General features: G+C 32.2%; 1 protein-coding gene across 4 annotated transcripts in view; it reads right to left on the reverse strand.

The window, feature by feature from the left end:
* Positions 1-24,721, reverse strand: part of PNPLA8 (patatin like phospholipase domain containing 8) — a 44,223-nt gene that overhangs the window by 14,820 nt on the left and 4,682 nt on the right. For 2 of the 4 annotated variants that reach the window (XM_003771509.4, XM_012550956.3), the window contains exons 2-7: positions 22,194-23,379; positions 21,894-22,043; positions 19,068-19,219; positions 15,279-15,373; positions 10,023-10,194; positions 5,073-5,130 (exon numbers count right to left, since the gene is read on the reverse strand). In XM_003771509.4, the coding sequence (XP_003771557.1) occupies positions 5,073-5,130; positions 10,023-10,194; positions 15,279-15,373; positions 19,068-19,219; positions 21,894-22,043; positions 22,194-23,285 (1,719 nt within the window). In that variant the 5' untranslated portion in view covers positions 23,286-23,379. The remainder of the gene's footprint in view (positions 1-5,072; positions 5,131-10,022; positions 10,195-15,278; positions 15,374-19,067; positions 19,220-21,893; positions 22,044-22,193; positions 23,380-24,721) is intronic. The other 2 variants (XM_012550957.3, XM_031938811.1) reach the window with 1 other exon arrangement.

Below are 24,721 nucleotides of genomic sequence, written 5' to 3' on the forward strand. Positions count from 1 at the left end.
CCTTAAAAACTAGAATTGAGCAGTTGGAAACTATTGGTTCCATAAAACATGAAACATGAAAAAACAATAAAATAAAACCAAAAGAAGAAAAAAATGAAGAAAATGTGAAATACTTTATTGGAAAAACAACTGATCTGAAAAATTAGTTGAGAAGAGATAATTCAAGAATGATTGGACTACCAAAAAGCTGTGATCAAAGAAATCATCAAGGAAAATTTCACCAATATCTTGGATCCAGAGGGTCCAGAGGGTAAAACAAAAACTGAAAGACTATACTGATTACTTTCTGAAAGAAAGCCCAAAATAAAAGCCAGGAATATTAGGGTCAAATTCCAGAGCTTCCAAGTAAAAGAAAAAATGCTACAAGCAGCAAGAAACAATTCAAATATCATGGAGCCATAATTAGGATAATATAAACAGCTTCTACATTAAATGATCAAAGGACTTGGCATATCATATTATAAAAGGCAAAGAAGCTAGGCAATGAAGGATCACTATCTAGGAAAACTGAATATAATCCTTGAGGGAGGGAAGGAGGGGAGAGAATGGATATTTAATGAAATAGAGAACTTTCAAGTATTCCTGATGAAAAATTAGAGCTGAATAGAATTTTGACTTTCAAATACAAGACTCAAGAAAAGCATGTAAAGGTAAATAGGAAAGAGAATCATAAGAGATTCAGTAAGATTAAACTGTATAGTGTCAAATCACTATTAAAGAAATTTTACAGTGGAGGGAAATGTAGTATTTTACTCTCATGAGAATTGTTTCAAAGAGGGAATAACATATACACTCAGTAATTTTGAGGGGGGAACATGATGCAAGGTTAAAAAGAGAAGGTTAAATAGGAAAAATACATGGTAATCAAAACTATGAAAAAATTTTACAGCAAATTTTTTTCTGATAAAGGTCTTATTTCTCAAATATATGGAGAATGGAGTCAAATTTATAAAGAATATAAGACATTTCCCAACTGATAAATGGCAGTTTGCAGATGAAGAAATCAAAGCTTACTATAATCATATGAAAAGATGATCCAAATCACAAATTAAAAAAAAAAATACAACAAAAAATAAAACAACTCTGAAGTATCATCTCACACCTATGAGACTGGCTAATAATGAAGGGATATAAGAAAATCGGGACACTAAAATATTGTTGGCAAAGTTGTGAATTGATCTAACCATTTAGGAGAACAATTTGGAACTATGCCCAAAGGTTTATAAAACCATGTATATTCTTTGATCCAACATTACCACTACTATGTCTGCATCCCAAAGAAATTATAAAAAAGGATATACACATAAAAATATTTATAGCAGCTATTTTTGTAGTAGCTAAGAATTGGAATATTACTGTGCTATAAAATAAAAGATGAGGGAAGCAGCTAGGTGAAGCAGTAGATAGAACACTGACCCTGGACTCAGAGGGACCTAAATTCAAATCTGGATTCAGATACTTGACACTTATTACCTGTGTGACCTGTGTGGCCAGTCAGTTAAGCCTGACTGCCTTGCCAAAAAAGAAATGTTCTCAGAAAATACTTGAAACGACTAACATTAACTGATTCAAAATGAGCTGAGTAGAAAAAGAACATTGTACAAAGTAACAGCAATACTGTATGATAATCAACTATGAATGACTTAACTATTCTCATCAATACAGTGGATCGAAGATAATTCCAAAAAACTTATGAAAAATGCTATCCACCTCCAGAGAAAGAAATGATGGGAATCTGTACACAGACTGAAGCATACTTTCTCTTCCTTTTTTTGGACCCGTTTTCTTCCCCAACAAGATTAATATGGAAATATGCTTTATATAAGTACAGATGTATAACCTATATTGAACTGTTTGTCATCTATAGTGATGGAGAAAGGGAAGAGAGGAAAAGAATTTGGAAATCAAAATTCTTTAGAAATTAATGTTAAAAATTATTTTTACATGTAATTAGAAAAAAATAAAATAATAAAAAAAAATTCCAATGTTGTCTTACTAAGGAAGCATACAACAGTACTTTCAAACCTCCCTCATTCTTGAGACAATATAAATTGGAATAGTGATGGCACTTGTAATTTTATTACTATGGTATGATATGTTACTTTATGACCCTCAGATATAGGAAATACAGGTAAGCATCTTCATTATAAGTCTCTAGTCTTAGCTGCCTAGAGCACTAAGGGTTTAAAGTGACTTGCTTAGAGGCACATAGTCAAATGCTTCCTAAGTAGGACTTGAACCCAGGTCTTCCTGGCTGAGACCCAAAGTTCTCTCTAATATGTCCTGATGCCTATCTTATATGATCTAAGAAGACATTAGTTTTTCTGGTCACCATATCACTGCTAAATCATATGAAGCGTATAGTACAGTAAACTCCTTAGATTTCTTGGATCAACTGCTTAGCCTTTCCTTTCTCCTGCAACTTATAGTTGTAATTTTTTAAAATTAAAGTCTAAAACTCTAAATTTATTTTTTATTTAATTTCACCTGAGCTGACAAAAGACTTTCAGAAAATAGGACTTTACCTGAGACTTGAAGGTCAACAAAGTCAGGAATCAAGATGAGAAAGAAGAGAGTTTCAGGAATGTGGGACAGTCAGTGAAAATGCTTGGGGTCAGGAGATGTGAGTACCAGGAGGAAGTTAGTATCATTACATTGTAGACTAGGTAGGCAGGGTGAGAGGAGAGATATAAGTATGTCAGGGTATAAATGGCTTTAAAAGCAAAATAGAGGATTTTCTATTTGAACTTAGAGGTAATAGGCAGTCATAAGAAGTTTACTTAATAGGAGAGTGACATGGTGACATCTACTCAACAAGAAGATCCATGTGACAGCTGAATGGAAGAAGTTAGGAGAGAAGAGGCAGAGACCAAGCAGAAAGCTATTCTAATAATAGTCCAGATGTGAAGTGATAAGAGCCTGCATTAGGTGAAGTGCAATGTTAGAAGAGAGATGCTACAGCATTAGAAACAACAAGATTTGGAAAAAAGATTGCATGTTTGGGGAGGGAGTGAGAGGGAGTGAGAGGGAGAGTGAGGTTAACACATAGATTGTAAGCCTGGCTGACTGAGAGGATGATGGTGCCCTCAATAGTAAAAGGAAAGTTAGTAAACAGGGAACGGTTTTGGGGAAATCAATCAAACACTTATTAAATGCCCATTAGAGAATCAGTTTTGGACACTTTGAATTTAAAATGTCCAATAAACATTTAGAAATGTGAGTCAAAGTCAGCAGAGAAGTTAGGGCTGGATAAATATATCTGGGAATCATTTCCATAGCAATGTTCTTTGAATATATGTAAGCCAATAAGATCAATAAATGAAATGGTATTGAGGAAAAAGTGAAGTGGTCCTAGTATTAAAGCCTGAGGGGACAACAATGATTAATAAGCATGACATGGCTGAAATTTCAGCAAAAGAGACTATGATAGATAGGATGAAAATCAGAAGATGTTGGAATCTTTACAAACTGTTAAGCCATTAGAGTTGATAGAAAGAATAATTATCTAATTTAGCATGGTTCAATGTGATTGATTTGATCTTAGAAGGAGATATTTGGGGCCAGAACTTGAAACAAGGTACTAAGTACAACTGATGGAAACAATGCTTGTGTTCACACCTTTAGAGAGCTCATAAGTATCTAAGTACTCAATGGAGTTCACATGTTTGGGAGATTTCAGGGCTTAGTATGGCTTAGAAAGAGATATCCGAATTCACACCTCCCTTAGGGCCAGAGAGCACTCTGAGAGATAACCCAGAATCCCTCTCTCTCCAGAAGGCGGAGTTAACCTTTGGGAGATCATATATATACAGGAAGCTCTTAGAGCTTGAGGGAGTTTCTTGTGAACGTTGACTGGGGTCGGAGAGGAGCACTCTGGGAGAAAGCCTACAAGCCCTATCTTTGAGGCAGCAGAGATTCATTGTATCTTCTACCTTGGTGCTGGCTGGAGTCAGAAGGACAAACCTTTGGATTTGGAGACATTTGGGCGGAGCTCTTAGAACCAAGCGGAGAGATAGACCTCTGAGCTAACCGGGCTATATTGAAGGAAACAATAAAAGATCTGAACTCTTCTATCACCTGGCTGTGTTTTGGAAAAGAAACACCAACAAGAAGACAGCAGTGTCAAAAAAAAAAATTTGAGAGAAAAATTATCAAGGAGGAGAGAATGAATGAGTACTAAAATGTTACCAAGAAGTCAGAAGAAGTAAGACTGAAAAAAGGCCATGATGATGTCAGAAGCCAGACTTTGGAATTAAGAAGGTACGAGCAAAGAAAACTGATGCACAAGAAGAGATCTGAGACAATAACTAGTGGAGATGGCTGGATCAAGTGAAAGCTTTCTAAGGATAAGAGGCACAGGAATATTTGAAGGCAGTAGGAAATCAGCCATTAGTTAAGATAAGCTAGACAATAGATAAAAGTCTGGAGATGATGGAGGAAGCAGTCTGCTGGAGAAGAAAGGATGGAATAGGATGGATTATGCATGTAAAGGGGTCTACTTTGGCAAAGAGAAGAGCCAATTCTTCATATAAGACAGGTGAGACATATGAAGAGGAGAGAGCAAAAAATCTTTTGAATCATGTGAGATATGAAAAGATAGAACTTGTGGTAAATGCCCTCAACTCTTTCAATGAAATAAAACAAAAGTTCTCAGGTGACCAGATAAAAAGGGGCAACTAGGGGAGGTTTGATAAAGGATGGAAAGGTTTGGAAAAGTTCCTTCAGTGATTGGGCCAGACAATTAATTATACAAAAGTCAAACAAGCAATTAAAAATCAATCATAATCAAAAGTAAAAGTATTCGAATATTTTGCTATAATATAGGTAAATGACATTTATTGCAATTCCCTGATCTACCAAAAAAGGAAATGAGGTTGGCTTGGAATATAATGCTTTTCCAACATTACTCCAAATCATTATAAAGTTTAATACTTTATAGTATTTTTTTAAAATTAGGCATTTATAAAACCTGGTTAGAGTGGTATTCTGAAAAACTATTATTTCTTCCTTTTAAAAAGTAATTACACATAATAAAATATTTTCCTATAGTTTCACAGGTACTGTACACTTACCTTAGGAGACTTGGGATTTCTTGCCGTTTCAATCATTAGATCAGATCCCATTCTATCCCTTTATAAAATAAGAAATTATATCAAAGTGACTATATTTTAGAAATGTAGACAATATGAAAATCTACTTTAAATGCTTTTAAAAAATGATTACTTTTTTAAGGCTTTTTATTTACAAAGAGTATGCATGGGTAATTTTTCCAAAACTGACCCTTGCATAATCTTGTGTTCCAAATTTTCCCCTCTTTCCCCCCACCTCCTCCCCTAGCTGGCAGGTAGTCCAATACATGTTAAATATGTTGAAATATATGACAAATCCAATATATGTAAACATGCTTATATAGTTATCTTGCTGCACAAGAAAAATCAGATCGAGAAGAAAGAAAAAGAAAAACTGAGAAAGAAAACAAAATGCAAGAAAATAACTGAAAGAGTGAGAAAGCTATGTTGTGCTTCACACTCTGTTGCCATGGTTCTCTCTCTGAGTGTAGATGGCTCTCATCATCACTGCACAAGTAGAACTTGTTTGAATCATCTTAATGTTAAAGAGAGACATGTCCATCAGAACTGATCATTGTATAGTCTTATTATTGCCATGTATAATGATCTCCTGGTTCTGCTCATTTTACTTAGCATCAGTTCATGTAAGTCTCTTCAGGCCTCTCTGAAATCATCCTGCTAGTCATTTCTTAGAGAGCAATAGTATTCCATAACATTCATATACCATAATTTATTCAGCCATTCTCCAAGTGATGGGCATCCACTAAGTTTCCAGTTTCTTGCCACTACAAAGAGGGCTGCCATAGACATTTTTGCACATGTGGGTCCCTTTCCCTCTTTTAAGATCTCATTGGGATATAATCCCAGTAGAAAAACTGCTGGATCAAAGGGGTATGCACATTTTGATAACTTTTTGAGCAGAGTTCCAAACTGCTCCCCAGAATAGTTGGATTAGATCACAGTTTCAGTTTTCCCGCATCCCCTCCAACATTCATCACTACCTTTTCCTGTCATCTTAGCCAATCTGACAGGTGTGTAGTGGTATCTCAGAGTTGTCTTAATTTGTATTTCTCTGATCAATAGTGATTTGGAACATCTTTTCATATGGCTACAAATAGTTTCAATTTCTTCATCTGAAAATTGTCTATTCATGTCCTTTGGCCATTTATCAATTAAAGAATGGCTTCAATTATTATAAATTTGAGTCAATTCTCTATATATTTTAGAAATGAAGCCTTTATCAGATCCTTTGGATATAAAAATGTTTTCCCAGTTTAGTGCTTCCCTTCTAATCTTATCTGCATTACCTATTCATACAAAAACTTTTTAACTTAATATAATCAAAATTATTTTGTGATCAATAATGATCTCTAATTCTTCTTTAGTCACAAATTCCTTCCTCCTCCACAAATTTGAGAGGTAAACTATTCTATGTTCTTCTAATTTGTTTATAATATCATTCTTTATGTCTAGATCATGAACCCATTTTGACCTTATTCTTGGTATTAGGTGTTAGGTAAGGATCTGTGCCTACTTTCTGCCACACTAATTTCTAAATTTCCCAGCAGTTTTTTTCAAATAGTGAATTCTTATCCCAAAAGCTGGGGCTCTTAGGTTTGTCAAACACTAGATTGCTACAGTCATTGACTATTTTGTTCTTTATAATATAGTTTTAGATTTGGTACAGAATTCTAGACCACCTTCATGTGCTTTTCTCTTCATTAATTCCTTTGAAATTCTTGACCTTTTGTTCTTCCAGATGAACTTTGTCGTTGTTTTTTCTAGCTCAGTAAAATAGTTTCTTGGGAGATTGATTGGTATAGCACTAAATAAATATATTAGTTTAGGGAGCACTGTCATCTTTATCATATTCACCCGACCTATCCCATGCACTTGATATTTTTCCAATTGCTTTAGACCTGACTTTATTTGTGTGGAAAGTGTTTTATAGTTTTGCTTATATAGTTCCTGACTTTCCCTTGACAGATAGATTCCCAAATATTTTATATTATCAAGAGTTATGTTAAATGGAATTTCTCTTTGTGTCTCTTGCTGTTGGATTTTGTAAGTGGATTGCTTCTAATAGTTTTTAGTTGATTCTCTAAGGGTTCTCTAAGAAGAACAATATATCATCTGTAAAGAGTGATAATTTGTTGTCCTCATTACATACTGCCAAAGCTAGCATTTCTAATACAATACTGAATAGTAATGGTGATGGTGGGCAACCTTGTTTCACCCCTGATCTTACTAGGAATGGTTCTAGTCTATCCCCATTCCATATGATGCTTGCTGATGATTTTAAATAGATACTACTGACTGTTTTAAGGAAATTCCATTTATCCTTATACTCTTTAGTGTTTTTATTAGGAATGGGTGTTGGATTTTTATCAAATGCTTTTTCTGTATCTATTGAGATAATCATATGGTTTTTGTTAATTTAGTTACTGATATGGTCAATTATGCTAATAGTTTTCCTAATATTGAACCAGTCCTGCATTCCTGGTATAAATCCTACTTGGTCATGGTGTATTATCCTGATGATGATTTTCTGTAATCTCTTTGCTATTAAAAAATGACTATATTTTAAACTATCAAAATACAAACAAACATTTCCTAAACAGTATGGCTATGCCTGATAAAAATGAGGAAATAACAAAAAAGCTATAACTATTTTTCTTGATAGAGCTTAAAATTTAATAAGAGAGATAAGACAAGAAACAATTTTTCATGCCCAAATATTTTTGTCTAGAGAGAAGATGAATGTTAAGTTCCTTTAAAAAAAAAAAGCTATTTCATTTAAGCCTCCCCATAATCAAGTATATAAAAGACACCAAGTAAATACTTCTTAGTTGCATAATCAAGAAAAGCTGGTAAGTAAAGTACTCATCCAATTAGTTGAGCTTAGTTTGAAAATTTGTCTGTTAGATTTCTTTCTTATACTATACAAATGTGAACCGTTTGCTTAATTTCTGGAAAAGAAAAGGCCTTAGAAGACAAAATAAGAAAACAAGAATATGGAGAGGATGGAAGGAGTAACCAAGTTATTATTAATAGCAAATTTTAAAAGTAATTTTTTTTAAAGATCAAGAATTGGGCACAAAACCTTGAAGTGTTTATTAATATTTTAGTCCCAGTGTACATTTGAATAAGCTATGAGCTGTTTTGTTATTTTTCCAAGCCTCTAATAAAAAAAAAAAAAAACTTTATATTAGATTAAATAGAAAAGAGCCCTTGAAAAGGAACTGAGTTCATTTATATTGGGCTTGGCACCATGCCCTGGAGTTCATTAGGTTAGGCCTTTGTGATCAGTAATAAATTGGACATTCTTTTAACGGGAAACTCCCTTTCTTGGATTTTTTCAATATGCAAATCTGAGATAGTTAAGTGGCATGCTTCAGCTCAGCTCATCTCTAATGGTGCAAGAATAATTGCTTTCTAAGAAAAATATGACTTAACCAATAAAAGGCTTTGAAAGTATTTTGTCTTAGTGCTGTGTAAAGAAATCCACTGAACTAAAATCCTCATTTGGCTAATGAAGGCAGTGGGGTATAATGCGAACAACAGCTGGACTGAGCTCAGGAAAGACCTGGGTTCAACTTCTACCTCTGGCACTTTACTATCCACTGGCATAGTCACTCTCAGTCTTAGTTCCTTCATCTGTAAAAACAAGGTTAGTAATTCTGTAACTACTTCACAACCCTACTATGAGAATCAAATTAATAAAATATATGTAAATATATGTTAAATGTTTTTGCAAAACTTATAACTTCTATACGATACAGAACATATATATGTCTATCTGCTAGCCTAAAATGCAGGAATCAGGTTTCACTGTTAACTCAAAAATAATTAAAATCAACAAACTAATATAATGAGGAGTTAGGTAAACACTTTAGTCTACTTAGGTTCAGTATCAATAGGTTAAATGAATCCAGACTTTTACTTCTTTTATTATTTGTTACATGAAGCAGCTTATTACAGGTTCCCAATGTACTCCTTAATACCTATCTTTCTAATTTTTATTTTCCATGCTAATTTATTTTTAGTATTTCATTGAGAAAATGTGGCAGCCAAGATTAATCCTAAATTAATGTGGCTTGAAAATGAACATACTCCTAATTTCAAATAGTATGAAATAATAATAAAAATTTTTTAAAGTTCTAAATAGGAAACCTTCAAAGAATTTTTTTTCCTTTTTGAGTTTGGATGGTAGGCTTGATTTTTATGAGATCTACATCTGCATGCTTTCTACAATTTATAAATCATATTAGCCTAGACAAATCATTTCAATTCTTTGGATCAATGTTTATTCATCTGTAAAACTGTTATGAGGATCTGTTTCACTATATAATTTTACTAAGGTGTTGTGAGAAAAAAACTTTTGAAACTTCAATTTGTTGTAATATATAACCTATAAAACCTATATAACTTAATAAAAGAAAGTGACTGCTAGCAATGTTAAACTAAAAACATCGACAAATCTTACAGGGAAAAGAAGACCGATTTTTGCAGTTAGAGGGGCATAGGAAAGAAAAAACAACTTTTTTTTTCTAGAAATAGTTTTATGCTGCTTTTACATACATTATTAGGAAAATTACATTGACATTATTTTAAAAACTGTAGATTACCATCTATTAAATAAAAATTATCACAAGCAAATTCTAAAGGTAGTTTCTAAAGGTTTTAAATATTAGTTAAAAATGAAAAATCACTGTAAATAATTCAAACTATAGTCATCAAGAAAATCAGGAAAATAGTAATGAGAATCATATGACATTCCATGGATAATTATAAATTAAAATAAGTCCAACAAAACTCACTTTTCCCTGAAGAGATATCACTACATTAAGAACCAGTCATAATCATCTTTTCCAAAAGATGACAAATGTATCTCTCCTCTCTGAACACTTTAAAGAAAAATTTACTACAATAATAATGAAAATGACAACTTACTTTAGTATTCTTTCCCAGGTTTCACTGTTATAAAATGCATGGCTCCACCCCATTTTGACTGTTCCAACAATGAGATTCTGGGTAAATACATCTGTTCCTAACTTTCGATAAAGTTCCTCACATTCATCCAGATGCAAATGAAATATTCCCAACATGAAAGCTAATATGGCACCTAAAACAAAGAATGTCAATGTATAAAATTTTTCAAGGAAAAAAAAAGAACCAATTTACAAAACAGAAGAAGTTATACATTTAATTGTTTCTATTTTCCATTAAGTGACACATGGGAAATTCAGTGCAATAGACAACTTTACTAGAAAGAAGTGACCTCATTGCTTTAATTACTGAATGTATCATTTGACAAACCTACCAACATATTCCTTTGAACAACTAGTCCAGGGATGTTTTGTAGGTACACAGCTTGATTTGTTAGAACTAATTTACAATTAATAACAAGCAAATACTGCCACCTAGTGTGTATTACGTTATATTACACCTAAACTAACAAAACAAAACAATAAAATAAGAAAAAATTTTTAAATTGTCACTGAATAATCTGGAATAGTAATGTTTGGGATATAATTCAGAAAAAATAAATAAAATACTATGAAAATAGTATTTCTCTGAACTGTCATTCTACTCTGAAAGTAGTTATAACTATGACACATCATCAACTTAGAGAAATGATGTCACTTTCGTTGTTACTTAAGACTACTGGAAAAGAAAAAAAAACAAGCATTCTTACCTAAACTATTAATTAAGGACAAAAGATAGGAAAATGTGAAGGAAAGGAGAAGTGGGAAGGGAGACCATAGGGGCTAAGTAACAGATGAACCAATTCCTAAAAAGGAATTTTGATGATAAAAGTGGCTGTTTGTGGTACAAAGACTAATGATTCAGACCTATCTGTGTCATCATATGAGAAAAACATTCAATAACAGTGAGAGGAAGCAAAGGAAAAAATGATAGTGATCTTGGTTCAATGGAAAAAAACATGGATTTGGAGTCAGAGGACATGAATTCAAATCTTTGTCTCCCAGTGGGATTCTGGCCCTGTTCCTTAAATTCTCTGGATCTTAGCTTCTTCATTTGTAAAATAATACTGTTGAATCAGATGACCTTTCAAGTCCAGCCTATCTCTACGGTTGGACCAATATTGTCCAATACATATCACAATAATTTTTTTTAATTAAAAGAGAAAGGAATCCTTTGCAATTATGGCTAGTAAGTGAATTTTTAACCAAAGGTAAAGATAAGAACAAAAGGTAAACTAGATCATTTTGATTACATAAAGTTGAAAAGGTTTGGCAAAAATAAAATTAATTCACCTAAGAAAGGAATCCGTTAACTAGGAATAAAGTCTTTTAAATAAAATATCTGATAAGAGTCTGATATTCAAGATATATATATGTACATATATATATATACACACACACACGTATATATAGATATATATATATATATGGAACTAACAATTACATAAGACTGAAAGTCATTCCTCAATAGGTAAGTGTCAATAGATAGTACCAGTTCTCAAAAGACTTTCATACTATTAATAGCAACCATATTATCCAATATTCTCCTTCACAACTCTGAGAACTGCAAATAAAAATCCTAAGGTTTCATCTCACATTCAGCAAATTAACTATTCTTATTTTTGTCATCTTTGCCAAAATTAAAGAGGTTGTGAAAAGGTAGGCTTGCACTACCATTGTTAGTAGATCTTTCAAATGGCCCAACTATTGGACGTAATTGTTGGATCCAATATAAATTGTAATTATGTAAAGAATGGCTAAAATGTCCTCTTGAGGTTCTACTGTTAGTCATATGTTCCAAGATTAGTAACAAAAAGAACCCATATAAATAAAAATAGTCATAACAGCTCTTGTGATAGTAAAGGACTAGAAACAAAATATAGAAGGAATCTAGGATTAAATTATGTTACATGAATGTAACAAAATATTACTATCCTCCAAGAGACAATGAATGTGATGAATACAGAGAGAGCTGGAAAGACAAGACTGATGCAGAGTAAAATATGCAAAAGCAAAACAATATACTCAAAGATTATAATAATGGAAATGGAAACAACAATTAAACAATCCATACTAACTGCTTCAAAATTATAATTACTAAGCCTGGATCTAAAACAAAAATATGCAAATATGATCAATCTAACTAGCCCTAAGTATCACTTGTAAGATTATACAGTGTCTGTATCATTAGTAGTGCTTGGGATAAAGGAAAAAAAAGGAAAAGAATGAGAGAAGAGCAAAGAAAATGGAAAAAAGGAAAAAAAGGTCAATAATAACAACAGCAACAACAATAATAGCTAACATTTATATAATGCTACTATTTGATAGGCACTAATATTATTTTATTTGATTGTCATAACAGTAGATGAGTCCAAGGGGAAGGAAAAATGCATATTATGTTAAGATTTTTTTTAATATGTTAATTTTGCTAACTTTTTTCTTCTTTATTTATAAAGAATGGCTCTCTGGAAGGGCATAAGGGAAAGAATATAGTGGGAAATGTAGATAAAAAAACAAAAGATAGTAAACTTTTTAAAAAAGGAAACAAATTATGAAAAATGAAGAGAAACATGAGAAGACATATGAACTGATACAGAGTAAAGTACATAGAACCTGGAAAACCATGACTACAAGGATATGGAAAGAACTGAAAATATGAAATTAAAAATCTTAATAATCTGGTAAGGAAACTATAACAAGGTTACTGAATTTTTAAAAAGATGTATTTGGGGAAAATGATTAAAAAGAACAAGGAAAGGAGATAAGGCAGAACTTACCAACCCTTAATTTGCTTTTGTTTTCTTTTTCAAGAACGAAAGAAAAAGTCTAACAGAAAGGTGATTTTAAAGGCAATAAAGAGCACCTGGATGGCTTTGATGAGGTCAAGTCATTAAGTATAGATGAACTACATTGTAGGATAATAAAAAAAACACTGATGACTGATTTCTTAGGCAGTGCCAGTGATCTCTCAAAAATCATACTATATAAGATAGGACAGAAAAAAAGGAAAATGTTTCCATTTTCAAAAAAGGGAATAGATTTGGCAAACTACAGTTATAAAGGAGCTTTACTGGTTGCTGGAAAAAATTTAAAGAAACTTTATTAAAAAGATTGCTAACTAAACAATTTAGAAAAGGATGCAATAATCACAAAGAGCCATGACTTCATGAAGAAACAGTCATGTAAGACTAGCCTCATTTCATAGAATTAATAGACTGGGAGATCAAGCAAATTGCAGATACAGCTGACCTAGATGTTAGCAAAGTGCTTAACAACATCTCACTAATGCTACTCTTGTAAAGAAGATGGAAATGTGAAGTACATGATAGGCGAGATCTGGAGCTGCTTGAATGATCAGACATAAAGAGTAGTCATGAATGCTTAGATTATCAACTTGGAAAGAGGCCTCTGACAGTGTGCTAAAGGATATGTGTTTGGCTTCCTTCTAAATAACATTTATATAAATGATCTGGATAAAAGTATAGTGGGAATGCTTATCAAATTTATACACACAAAAGAGCCAATAAACATTTTAAAGGATACAAGAAAATTAGATCGTTAAACTGAATTTAAGAAGATGTTGGGAAATTTTTCCTTACTTCAAACTCTTGTCCCTTTGTAACTCCTACCAGTTACTTTTAATTCAGTCCTCTATGGCTAAGCAGAACAATTTTCATCCTTATTCATGTAAAAATCACTCAGGTATTTGAAGAAAGCTATCATGTCTGCTACCTTCCTTTCTTGCCCCTATCATTCCTTTTCCAGGCTAATTTAGCCTCCAGGCTAAAGAATCATAATCTTTCAGCATGATCTGAAGGCCTACACTAATCAATCTGACTTCTCTGAATGGTCTTCCTCTTCTCTGTCTTTTATTCCTGAAGTATGATACCCAGAACTGAACACAACAGTTTAAATTTCTTCTAAGAAAAAGAATGGTCAAGTGTCAAATTCCAAAATAAGGTGATCAATCTAGGCTAGTAAGCCCTAAATATCACCTGTAAGATTATGAAGTCTGTGGGTATCAAAGGTAGTGCTGGGCATAAAGAAAAGAATGAGAGCATAGTAAAGAATGGAAAAGAGAAACAAAAAATGGTCAATAATAACAATAACAATAGCTAACATTTATATAATGCTACTATGTGACAGGCACTAATATGATTTTATTTGATTGTCATAACAGTTCTGGGAGATAGGTGCTATTATTATCCCTATTTTAAAGATGAGAAAACTGAGGTCTACAGAGATTAAATGATTTGTGCAGGGTCACATAACTAGCAAGTGTCTAAAGCCAAATTTGAACACAGGTCTTCTGGACTCTAGGCCCTGTATCCTATCCACTACTACCTAGCTGCCTACAGAGTAAATACACGTGAATCAAAGATATTCCATAGTTAGAATGCTCCCTACTTTGAGGTATTAAAAACAAAACAAACCTGACTGTGATTTCATCCAACTGCAATTTAAAAACTCTAAGCAAGACAAATTGATTAACACTGAATACTGAAATGTATTGCCACAATTCCAAGGTAAAAAGCTTTCCATTCTTTGATCTGAATCTTGATCCCAAGTTCTCTATTATATGAGAAACAATACTTAAAAGAACACTTATCTACCTCAAATTTCCTGTTAATATAATGTTGATATTCCAAAATATATTCAAATATTTTGAAAGAACTCTGATATGTCTTGTCATTTTGCTATTTAAAATTAAAAAAAAAAAAAGAACACTTGCAATATAAAGGAAAGTAAGGAAAGAAACTCTAAGAAATATACTTGATTGGGGGTAAAGAATCCAACTTTCATATTTGTGTGGTTTAAATACAATGCAATTTCAGATAAGCAAGATCTAATATACACCATTATGATATCAACATTACTGTATTACAACCCAATGGTTTGCTCTTTAATCACTGTGCCTTACTCTTTTTTTTCAAGAAGCAAATAAACCACAATATAGAAATTCATATTTTATCTGAAAACTACATTTTGGTAATAATGATCACTAAAATTTTAAAAAATATCCAAACAATGCCACTTTGTCATATCAATAACATTCGATATTTGATTGATTTATTTTCTGCTAAACAGCAAGAATATTTTAATTTTAAACCTGAAAGTTGAGAAAACAGCAATTATCAAATACATTTCTATTCAAAAACTATTTATTTTATTATTTTTCTCATATAGACTAATGGCAATCATGATTGACAATACTGATTACCTGTGCTTACACCACAAATATAATCAAAAAGTTGATGAATTGGCTGTTGAGTAAGTTCAACTATTTTTCGAAGTGTCTGAAGAGCAACCACACCTCTGTAAAAAAGAAAGAGTTAAAATGTTCACTTTATGGAAAAACAATTTAAACTGCGTAAGAATTCCCCATGATCTGTGTCTTTCAGTTTAAGATTTCCAGAAAATACATTTCCAGTTCATTCTAAAATGACATTAATAAGAAAATTAGCAAAAGTACGTATTTCAAGGATGTGTAATTTAGCATTTATAACAAGTTATTCCTTTTTAAATCTCATTAAAGCTATTAAAATCATTCAATTTTTAAATAATTAAATATGTAGAAAGCCAACTACATAGTTAGCATTTAGCGGCTAAATCCACAATCCTAACACTTCATTTTTGGATTGCTGAAAAAATTTCATGTTTGGGTCTTCATAATTCCAATTTATCCTTCATTATGATATCACATCAGGATTTGGGCAGCAACAGGCTAGAATGAGGCCAGAACCGTAAAGGACATTACCAAGTACCACAAATCAGGAAACCAGAAAGGATGTCTGATCAAATATAAAGAAGTATTAAGAAAGAGCAAAGTATAAAAGTAGGAAAGAATAATCAAATACTGAAGATAAAGGAAGACATAGTTAAATTCAGGAAAACAAGCACCAAGAATTAGGAGACAAAAGAATAACATTTCTCCAATCAAGAGGTTTGTATAACAAAGATGATGAATCCAAGATAAATAATCCCAGTCAAAAGAGTTCAGGATCTAAAGATAACAGATGTAAAGCATCAGAACCAATAATAAAGATTAATAGTTAAATCAATTATCTTCTAATGTATGGAATATTTATTTCAATTCAGGACCAGAATCATCTCTGATAATGGACAGGTCTGACCTATATGTAATCAATTATATCTGTCTAAAAGAGAAGAAGAATGAGAGAGTAAGAAAATAAGCAATTCATTCATGACAATTTAATTTTTTAAATACATTTTTCAAAATCTCATTTCTTTTTTAAAAAAATACTTCAATGATCCCTTATTTCCAACTGCACTAAGTTCAAACTCTTGCCTTAAACTTCATAACTTTCCATTTCATAAATCTCATCCTACTTACAAACATTTCCTAAGTCTTTACAGTACTTCTATTCTCTACTCACATCAATGTCTTCAATTATTCCAAAAATATAGGAACACTAAGAACCTTAATATTCAAACATCAAACATCTGCTCATACTGTTCTTCTCCTCTATTCATTCTCCTTCATCTGTATGACTAAGCTTACTTTTCTCTTGAAGTCTTCCCTGACACGTTCAGCCCTTACTGCTCTTCCTCTCTGCTTATTAGATACTGTTGTGGAAGCATATTAATTACTCTGTATTTCATAGTTTCAAGCTTTAGCATTTCTGATTACTTATCATTAACACATTACTTGTGTGTTAGCATTATGTCTGAAAATATCTTCAAGAAGGTTCTCTACCTTCCATAGCACCTAATATAGGGCTATACACACTAGGTACTGATTATCTGATTGATGTGAGTGAGAAAAAAAGAACATATACCACAATGTTAATAGATTTTCAATAATTTCAAGATTCTTATGCTTGATAGATTCAGGTAATATATCACATAGAAACTGAACTTCATTAAAATCTGATTATTAATGGGTAAGGAATACATTAGGCTCTTTAAAGCTCTTTTTATATGGAACAGTTTTTTTCTGGCAAGAGCAGAAAAAGCACTTTTATAAAAGTATGTAAGATATTTCTCTTCTTCAATGAACATTTTGATGATTAAAAACACTTAAAGGCTTCTGTTTAATTAAAATTGCTAAAAATAAATGAATGAAGAATCAGTTTTCTGGTGGGATTTGCAAAGTTTTAAACAACAACAAAAAAGAACAGTTAAAGACAAGTCATGTCATGAAAACTATCAGATGATGCCTTGCTTGCATATGAATAGTCTGAAGACTTGAAGGAACAGAAAAGAAAGAACTTTTATGTATGGAAAACTGAAAATGACAAAATTTGAAGAAATGGTTCAAGAAATCAAAATGTGATATTGGATCAAATAAGGCTATTAGCCTGCAGGTTATTATGATAGCTTGGCTTATTTGCATATAATTATTTTACGAGGGTAAAATTTTAAAAGTGATGAACCAAAAATATTTGGAGACTACGATATGATTTTAAATGGACTGTTTATTTCAAAGGGAAGACAATGAGAATCAGGAGGATAGTGCTGACGAGTGAAGAATCTAAAAGAAGAGAAAAGAGCTAAGAGTCAGAAAAACAATTCCATCAGAGGTGTGTGTGTATGAAGAGATAACCCAAGAGAAGCAGGAAACTATCAGCTGAAAGAAGGCTTCAATTACATGATTTCTGACTGCCCAAGGAAGCCAGATGCTTCAGATTTGACCTTCAAGTGCCACTCTAAGCTTGAGTGGTGAAGATTCTCAGAATTGTGTGTTGCCCATTTCTGCCTGCTCTGGTTTGAGAGGGAAATGCAGAAAGGGAAGTTGGCTACCTTTCCTGCATAAGAAGAGCTGTTTTAAAGTATTGCCTAGAGAATCAAACAGATCTTTGTTTTGACTTGAGTTCTGTTCTGACTGGACAACAAAAGAAATGGGAAGTGAGGATATGGTGGACTATTCTATATGGTCTAACACTTTTTTTTTTTTTGCTGAGGCAATTGAGTTAAGTGACTTGCTCAAGGTCACACACAGCTAGGAAATATTATCTGAGGCCAGATTTGAACTCAGGTCCTCCTGACTTCAGGACTGCTTCTCTATCCACTAAGTCACCTAGCCATCTCTGGTATAATACTTTCGTAACTTTTTAAGGTATTCATGATATCAAAAAAAAAAAAAAAAAAAAGGTTTGCCCAGTTAAAGAGCAGTGAGGGTTAATTAAAAGACAAAGTGGTGAGCATAATAAGTAATTTCATGTAGTATAGTTTTATCTAAGCAGACCAATAAAACTGAAGGCTATGATTGGGAGCTGCAAGTTACCTTGAACCCATTAGGATTTTCTTCTCTAATGTGTCTAGCTTCCAGGTTGCTTGTATTTGTCCAGACACCACAGTCAGTGAATACGTTAGTAGGAGATTGTTACCCAAGTTTATGTGTGGATTGTGACTTATTATTTGTGCACTTGCTTGTTATACTGTTTAAAGTGCTATATAAATGCTAATTTAACATTATTGCTTTGCTATCTAGTCAGAATGGAATTCAGGTAGATTCTCTATGCAATGCAAAACAAGTCTAGCCATTTCTTCTTATAAAGCAAAGCAATGATACTGTCTTCTAAACTTATTGTGAAATAAAGGATCTTATTTATAATCTGAAAGTGTCATCTTGGTGAATGACTCGTTTGTATAAACAGAAACACACTGATGGGGAGATGAAAAAAACATTGTTAATAAAAAAAACATTGTTAATAAAAACAACTATCATTTACATAATGTTTTATTGTTTAAAAAGCATTTTACATATTATCCCATTTGATCCTCACAGCTATCCTGAAATAGGTATTATTATAACTTTTTCAGAATTTAGTTCTGGTAGTGTAAGAACAGGATGGAATAAGCAAGACAACTCAAAAAATTAAACAAGCAACACATGCCCAAGTGAGAAGTGTGAGGTTCCAAAAGAAAGAATGTGGATGATCCATCCTACTTATTTTACAAAATAAACTTTAGTTTTGTGCCTAAGTATCTTTTAAAAAAAGCTAAACTAAACTAAACTAAAGCATCAAATTTTCCATGGTCCTACCTTATTCCTCCACCATCAATTGTGAGAATACGAATTCCTCTTCCTTTCACTGGATCTGTATAGCCAATCAAAGCTAAATTTTCTCTAATAGTAGCTTGAAGAGCTTCATCCTTAACTTGCCTTAGTCGAAGTAAGTATGGAACAAGTTTTTCCTGCAGAGAAGATATTTTAAATGAATTTTAAAATACAAAAGTGAAAAGTTATGTCGTTATTTCAAGAATGTTGTGCTATTTTGTTTAGAAATTATATTGCTTACATGATTTTTATAAAACTCACATCAACTTCCAAGTCAAAAATTTTCTTTGTAATAAGCTAAAGAAAATGCAGGTACCTAAACAGATTTTAAAAAATCTTCCCACAAAATCACAACAAAAGCTTAACAGGACAGTATCTACTCAATTCAATAGGCATGTATAAAGTCCCCACTACATTCACTAAGAGGAAAAAAAAGTAAAAAATTGTCCTTGCAAATTTAGCTAGGTTTTTTTTTTTTTTGCAATAATCAATGAGAGAAAATGACAAATATGGTTTCATACTGATATTTGAGAATAAAATGGTAATTACTTTTAAATGCAAAGTAAAACTACAAGGTCTATATTTATAGACTCTAGGATACTTAATAAAGAAATTTCTGATCAGACCAAATGAAAAGAATTTTGTTAAGGAAGTAAGAAAATCTTAGAAAAACAGAATTTAAGAAGCAGAATAGTTCAGAGCTTTAAATTCACTTGGTTTTCAAGATAGAGAATTTTTTATTGCTATTATAAGTAACTCAAAGTTATATTCTAAGACCCCCTAAATAAAATTAAAAAAAAACAAAACTAGTTATACCAAAGGTTTCAAAATCCTAGAGAAGCCTACAACACTCACTCACAGGTAGAACACAAAACAGATTAAAATGTAATTGTGAAATATTTAATAAAAAATAAATAAAAATATGGTAAAACAAAGATAATGCTAATCAATATGCATCTACAAGATCTTTATGTACAGTTTAGTGGCTTCCATATTTATTTGAATTTGATTCCTCTAATATAAAGGGCAGCTAGGTGGCACAGTGGATAGTGTCCAGACTTAAGTCAGGAAGACTCATCTTTATAAGTTCAAATCTGGCTGTGATTCTGAGCAAGTCATTTAACCCTATTTACCTCAGTTCCTCATCTGTAAAATGAACTGGAGAAGGCAATGATAAACCAGTATCTTTGCCAAGAAAACCCTCAAATAGAAATGATTAAAACAAATGAAAAAGCACCACTACTACTGGTATATGGAATGCAGTAGCCTCTCCACTCCAATAAATGAAGAAACACTGGAACGTTCAAAACCCCAAAAAAGGAAACTTGAGTGACTCTATTGACTAAGACCATCACTAACAACCTAAAAACACCTTGACATAGGAGTTTGAGAATTAGTCTCCTATTTGGTCTGACTAGGTCATACCCACCCCCAACCCCCATTCAACTCCAATGGCTTCTCATTAGCTACTCCCAGTCCTGATTTATATCTTTCCAATGAATCCAGATGGCTCCTGAGTAAAGAGTAAGGTTGGTGACTGCACACAGGACTGGAGAACAAACGATGACAAATAAGGATCAAATGTTAACTATTCTTTTTGTCATTTAAAGCTCTTCACAGCCCGACTACTTTCTGCTTCTCCAAGATCCTTACACATTACTCCTCTCCCACAGCCACAACAGTTGTCTATATTTCTTATACACAATGTTCCACTTCCCATCTCTGATTCAATTATGGGTTGTCCCTCTAATGTACAACATAAATAAGATCCTGTTTCAACACTAGAGAATATTAAACTTTTTGATTCAAACATAAAACAATTGACAGTAGGAGAAAAGTATAGTAATGTCAACAAATTCAACAAACAATTATTAATGCTTATTATTACATTTATAATCCTTTTTAATAATTTGTGTCACATATAGTTTTATATTTCATAGTACTACTTATATAATGAACATTTATTCATGCTGACAGTACTTAGACCAATTATTTGATGAATATACTTCTAAATAAGAACAGGAATTCAAAATAATAGACTCAATACAAACAATGGATTTTTTTATTGGGGAAAAATTGAAAGCACATCTATTGACTAATAATTTAATACCTCTTCCCACTTGCTATGGAGCAATGATCAAAGAACACAATTTGTGAAGGAGGAAATGTAAATCATCACTAATCACATGAAAAAATAATCAAACTTCTTCACAGCCATGAGAAGAAAAACTTTAAAAAATTAAAAATATAATTCTGATAGGGCTGTAGGAAGACAGGCACTCTTAAGACAGTATTTGCAGACTACTCAAAATATTCTCAGTTATTTCATTGCTAGATTTCTATCCTAAAAATATAATTGAAATATCTAGCTATAGAACAATATTCATAGTGCCTCTACTTGTAACAGGAAAAGAACTGGAAATAAACTATTTCCAAAAAACTGGCAGATAGTTAAACAAATTATGGTATGTTAATAGAACAAGATTATGCTACTACAAAAATATAAATATGAAATAAAGAAATAAGAAAGATTTGTATGAGGGTGATGAAAAGTAAATCTGAAGAACTAGAATTGTACACATACTGAGAATAAAAGAAGAAAGGTAACTAGGCCCAAAGATGTTAAGAGCTTCCAGTTTTTATATGTAAAGCATACTTAGTATAAATAGGGTAGGATTGATAGAAGAGGTTTTGCAATTAATATTAATATCTAGTACTTAAAAGTATATAAGAAAAGCAAAGAGGGAAAAAATCCAAAAATGCAAACTCTTCTAATTGAAGGCTTATAATTAAAAACAAAAATGGACTTACCTTAACAGCTAGTGCTTTTGCTTCAGGAAATGCTAGAAGATGAAAAGTTATTTCCTCAATCCTGGTAATACAGAGTCTATGGTCAGTCGTTCTTCTTAATGCTTGAACTAAAGCCCGGGTTCTGTTATCTATACTCACCCTTTCAATGATCTATAAATACACAGAAAGAGACATTAATAACTCTGGCAAGATGAAAAATTATTCAATCTTTAAAAAAAAAAACAACTCAGGAAAATGAAAACAATCCCAAATTTGACAAATATCAAATAAAATTTAAAGATAATTATAAGGAAGTCTTGCCTTCTCTCGCTGAAGGGATAGGCGTCTTTTCTCTTCATCTTGTTTTTCTTTCCTATGTGCCTCCTCAGCTGGGCTACCACCTTGAAATTCTTCCGAATGATGCTTTGAATCAGCTTTTAATTTGGGTACAAGTCCAACAATGTAACCACCCACAAGTGCTTGTACACTGTCAGTAGGTCGTGCAAGAAAGTTGGCAAAACTCTGTTTAACAGAAACTGGAAGAACACCAGATGTTCCACTGAGCTCTTCAGGGTGAGCTACTGTAGCTGAAAGAAATTGTGAATCTGTGCCTTTCTCCTCTTTAAGTTCAACTACTTCCTTAGGAGGATTCTGTCTGATTCCATTTTCATCCTTTGCCTCTTTTACTTCTGTATCTTTTTGTACACGGTTACTTTCATTTCTATCAGTCATATTTGTAAAGTATGAATTTATATGACTTGATAAAAAGTATAATGATTCTTCAAATTTTGTAATTATATAGTTTGTATAATAAATGTTTTGTTTACTGTCTTCTAGTCCTTTCTCTAAAACTGGATCAATCTTGGGTGGGTTTTCCAATGAAGGGTTTGAGATTTTACCTTCTGGAAAAGGACTCTTATCTGTTTTACTGCTGGAATCATTCAGAATATTGGTGCCAGAAGCTTCTTTAACACTTTTCTGGTTTAACACATCATCTTCTGATTTTTTATTCAATATTCCTGGTTTGAATCTAGAGAAACGTGAAAACATTTCATTCTGATTGCCAAAAACAGCTTTTGAAACAGAGTCCAAGGTGTTTTTAATACGGGACATATGAATGCTTACTTTTGTTAGTCCCTTGGGTGCAGAAGTGCTAAGTTTTAAAACTCCAATATGTAAATCATGGTTGCATGGATTACAATAGTATTTACTACAAACAAATGTGTGACTTTTGGTACATTTATATCTTGTTTTGCTTGTATGAAAACTTCTTTGCTGATTGATGTAGCTTATCTTCCAATAATATTTAGGTGTGTACAAGAAATATAGTTGCTTGTTTCTCTGTTTCCCACAAAAGCTTCTTGCATTTCTAAGGAGATAAATATATATATCTAATGTCAAATGAATGGACATTACTTAAGAGGTTTTTATTTCCCATATGTTATGACTTTCTTTCACTTCACTCCTGAAAGCTTCATTTAAAAAACACCACAATTCATAATCTTACCTGAAATAGCAGAAAAAAAAATGTTAAAATTTTTAAAATGGGAATAATAAAAAATACAATCTTTAAATTAAATTAAAGTACTATGTCTCTAGAAAACAAGAAATAAGGAATTTTTATTGTGGTTCATTTAACTTTTATTTTTAGCTTATGGGAATGAATCCACCAGTCATAATAGCTAATGGAAACAAAAGTATTGTCAGGATTAGTAGAAGTTTCACTAAAAGAAAAAAATTAGGGAGCTCTTCAATAGATGAGTTCTCCTAGCTCACATAATTTAATATATAAGATGTTGCTTTCTCACATACAATAGTTTCATCACCCTTTATCTACAATATAAACTTTTTAACAACACAACTTTTTATCTTACATTTTTGTATCTAATGCTCAACATAGAGTATGGACTAAGTAAAATACCTAGACAATGGAGGAAAAAATCCTTTCTAGGCTTTTGTGTTGTTTTTCAAGAGAAGCTTATCATGTTTTAAAAATATTTAAATAACATATATACAACTTACTCATTTAGATCCCTTCCACAATGCCTTCTCCCCATGATTTGTTAGAATGTAAGAAGAAAAATGGGAGAAGGGAAAATAATTTGGCGCAAAGACTGCAAAGTTTGTTATTTTATGTCTCTGCCTTAAATGTGGTAATGAAAATTAGTACTTATTGAGCCTCTACCACATGGCTTACAGTGTTGTGGGGTTTACAGAGGAAATGAGAGCTTCTTTAGAAAATCTTATTAAGTAGATGACACTAACACACATGAAACAATTGAAAAATAATTAAATAGTAAATGGTATAGTATATACTGTAGTTGTAAGGGAAGTTCAGAAAACAGATCAGCATGATCAGCAGAAAAGTTAAGAGAAAGTTTCGTTAGTGTCTTTAGGCTAGATCTGAAGAATGTATAAGGTTTATATAGGCCGGATGGAGGGTATTTTGTGTACAGTCAATCAATCAATTCCAAATCACATATAAATAGCTTTTGAACTGGAAGGGATGTGAGAGGAGTAAAGTGAGGCAATGAAAAGCTGATTTAATGTTTACAACATTGTTTCAAAGGTAAGATTTGAATGCAGGTCCCCTGATTTCAGAGAATACTTTTTCCATTCCAATACTGTTGCTGTCTTGTCTACATCTCTTTATCTTATTCATAAGGATAGTATGAGAGACTCTGCCAAATACTTTGCTGAAAGATGAATGAATTGTTCATAGCTTTTAACCCAGCAATTCCACTACAGGGTATACATTCTAACAAAGGCTAATTCACACACCAAAATACCACTTTTGTGGTAGCAAAAAGTTGGAAGCAAAATGGGTATCCATCATTAGGAGCAAGAAT

Source organism: Sarcophilus harrisii, chromosome 5 (genome assembly GCF_902635505.1).
Source record: "Sarcophilus harrisii chromosome 5, mSarHar1.11, whole genome shotgun sequence".
NCBI lineage: Eukaryota > Metazoa > Chordata > Mammalia > Dasyuromorphia > Dasyuridae > Sarcophilus > Sarcophilus harrisii.